The sequence below is a fragment of the Anarrhichthys ocellatus genome, unplaced genomic scaffold (genome assembly GCF_004355925.1).
Source record: "Anarrhichthys ocellatus isolate YVR2014 unplaced genomic scaffold, GSC_Weel_1.0 scaffold3728, whole genome shotgun sequence".
Lineage (NCBI taxonomy): Eukaryota > Metazoa > Chordata > Actinopteri > Perciformes > Anarhichadidae > Anarrhichthys > Anarrhichthys ocellatus.
This window is the reverse complement of record NW_022283702.1, coordinates 1,270-2,912: the sequence shown is the minus strand read 5'-3', so window position 1 is coordinate 2,912 and position 1,643 is coordinate 1,270. Positions and strand designations below refer to the sequence as shown.

Here is a 1,643-nt window from a genome sequence, read left to right as displayed (position 1 = left end):
GAGAGAGAGAGAGAGAGAGAGAGAGAGAGAGAGAGAGAGAGAGAGAGTGCGAGAGAGAGAGAGAGAGAGAGAGAGAGAGAGAAACATGTCAAGTCTGTGTGCGCAAACACAATGACATTGTTGTAGAAGTGTCCTACGTCAAAGCAACAGAGATTTATTATTTTATATATTATTTATGTATTTGACATATTTATGAATAACAGTAACACAATATTGTAAATCTGAAACAGTCTGGATCCTCTCCCCCTCTACAAAGAGATCAGGTCAACTTTCATTTGTATTCATATAAAAGTAGATGCAAGCGGTTTTGCGTGTGTCAGGCAAGATTCTCAATTTCTATTGCTGAAGTTAATTTGGCTGCCACTCCATGTCCGTCTTTAACATGCACAGAAATCACAGTGTCATCCGCCAACAATTTCTTCAAAGCCACCAGCATTACCTCAGCTTCAGCCCAAGTCATCGGTCTTGGAATGTAGCGGAAACAGCGACCGCTGCGCTCAGTCCAACCGTAGGAACAATACACTCCTCTCTTCACCAGATCGCTCTTTGCTGAGAAAAATAGAGTTTGGTGGATAATGTGGAGTTCAGTGAAAGTCTCTTCATGTAGAATATTTATATTAAATCCATTTATTTTGATGGTACATAGATGCTAAAACATGATATAACAATATATATACAGTATATATGTATATAGATATAATATATATAATATATTGTGAAGCAATGCACAACAAAGTAACATGAGTGTAACATAACACAACGTAATTTAACACATTATAAGACAACATAAGATAATATAACTTAAAATAACATAATGTAACTAATGCAATTGTTTTATTTCATTGTGTTATTCTATGTAATATTAAAATAGAGAATCAAACAATAACAAAATAATAACTGTGTTGGTGAAGCATCTCAGCAATCTATTGAAGTGAAAATCTAAAAGCTACTCACCTGTTTGGTTGTTTTCCGGCTTTCCCTCTGGAAGAGCTAGACAGTTTGACATTGCAGTTATTGATCTGGATTATTGCTGTTCAGTGACAATAAATTAATCTGTAACAGTTTCTATGTATAATACTCACCAGCAGCTCGAGTCAGAGCAATCATGGCACAAACAAGTGCAGACACAGTCAGCGTCTTCATGGCGAAGGCAATGAGATGATGCAGATGCTGAAGATGAAGACAACAAAGACAGATAGATTACTTATAGGTCTGTAGAGAACAATGAAACACAGTGACTGTCAGAACAATGAAGTCAAAAGATGATGAGAAAGTTTGCAACAAACCTGATACTGATTTCTGTAGCTTCAGCCGTCCTGTGATGAGGTGCAGAACAAGAGGAAGACATAAATAAAGCCCCTTATCTTACCATCTCTCACAAAGACGGAACTGAGGACAGATGTGGGACTGTTGTCATACACAGAACAACATTTCTTAATTATTCACATACAGAGAAATGGAGAAGTTGCTATGCTGGCCGGCACATCGCAGATAAACAAAACACGAGCAAATTAAGAAAAAATCTTCACCAATTTCACAACACATGGTCAAACTGGAGGAGTGTTGCAACACACAGATAGACAGATAGACACTTTATTGTCCCCATGGGAAACATGTGGGCATCCATGACATGCAAACAAAAT

The 1,643-nt window shown here is 37.4% G+C and overlaps 1 protein-coding gene across 2 annotated transcripts in view; it reads right to left on the bottom strand.

Moving 5' to 3' along the window:
• LOC116379115 (ladderlectin-like) overlaps positions 1–1,326 on the bottom strand; it is a 2,743-nt gene extending 1,417 nt beyond the window's left edge. Inside the window, exons 1-4 of one of the 2 annotated variants that reach the window (XM_031841044.1) lie at positions 1,287–1,326; positions 1,083–1,170; positions 955–990; positions 440–549 (exon numbers count right to left, since the gene is read on the bottom strand). In XM_031841044.1, the coding sequence (XP_031696904.1) occupies positions 440–549; positions 955–990; positions 1,083–1,143 (207 nt within the window). In that variant the 5' untranslated portion in view covers positions 1,144–1,170; positions 1,287–1,326. Of the gene's footprint in view, positions 1–439; positions 550–954; positions 991–1,082; positions 1,202–1,286 lie in introns of those variants that run through there. The other variant, XM_031841043.1, reaches the window with a different exon arrangement.
• Between the last annotated feature and the right edge of the window lie 317 nt (positions 1,327–1,643).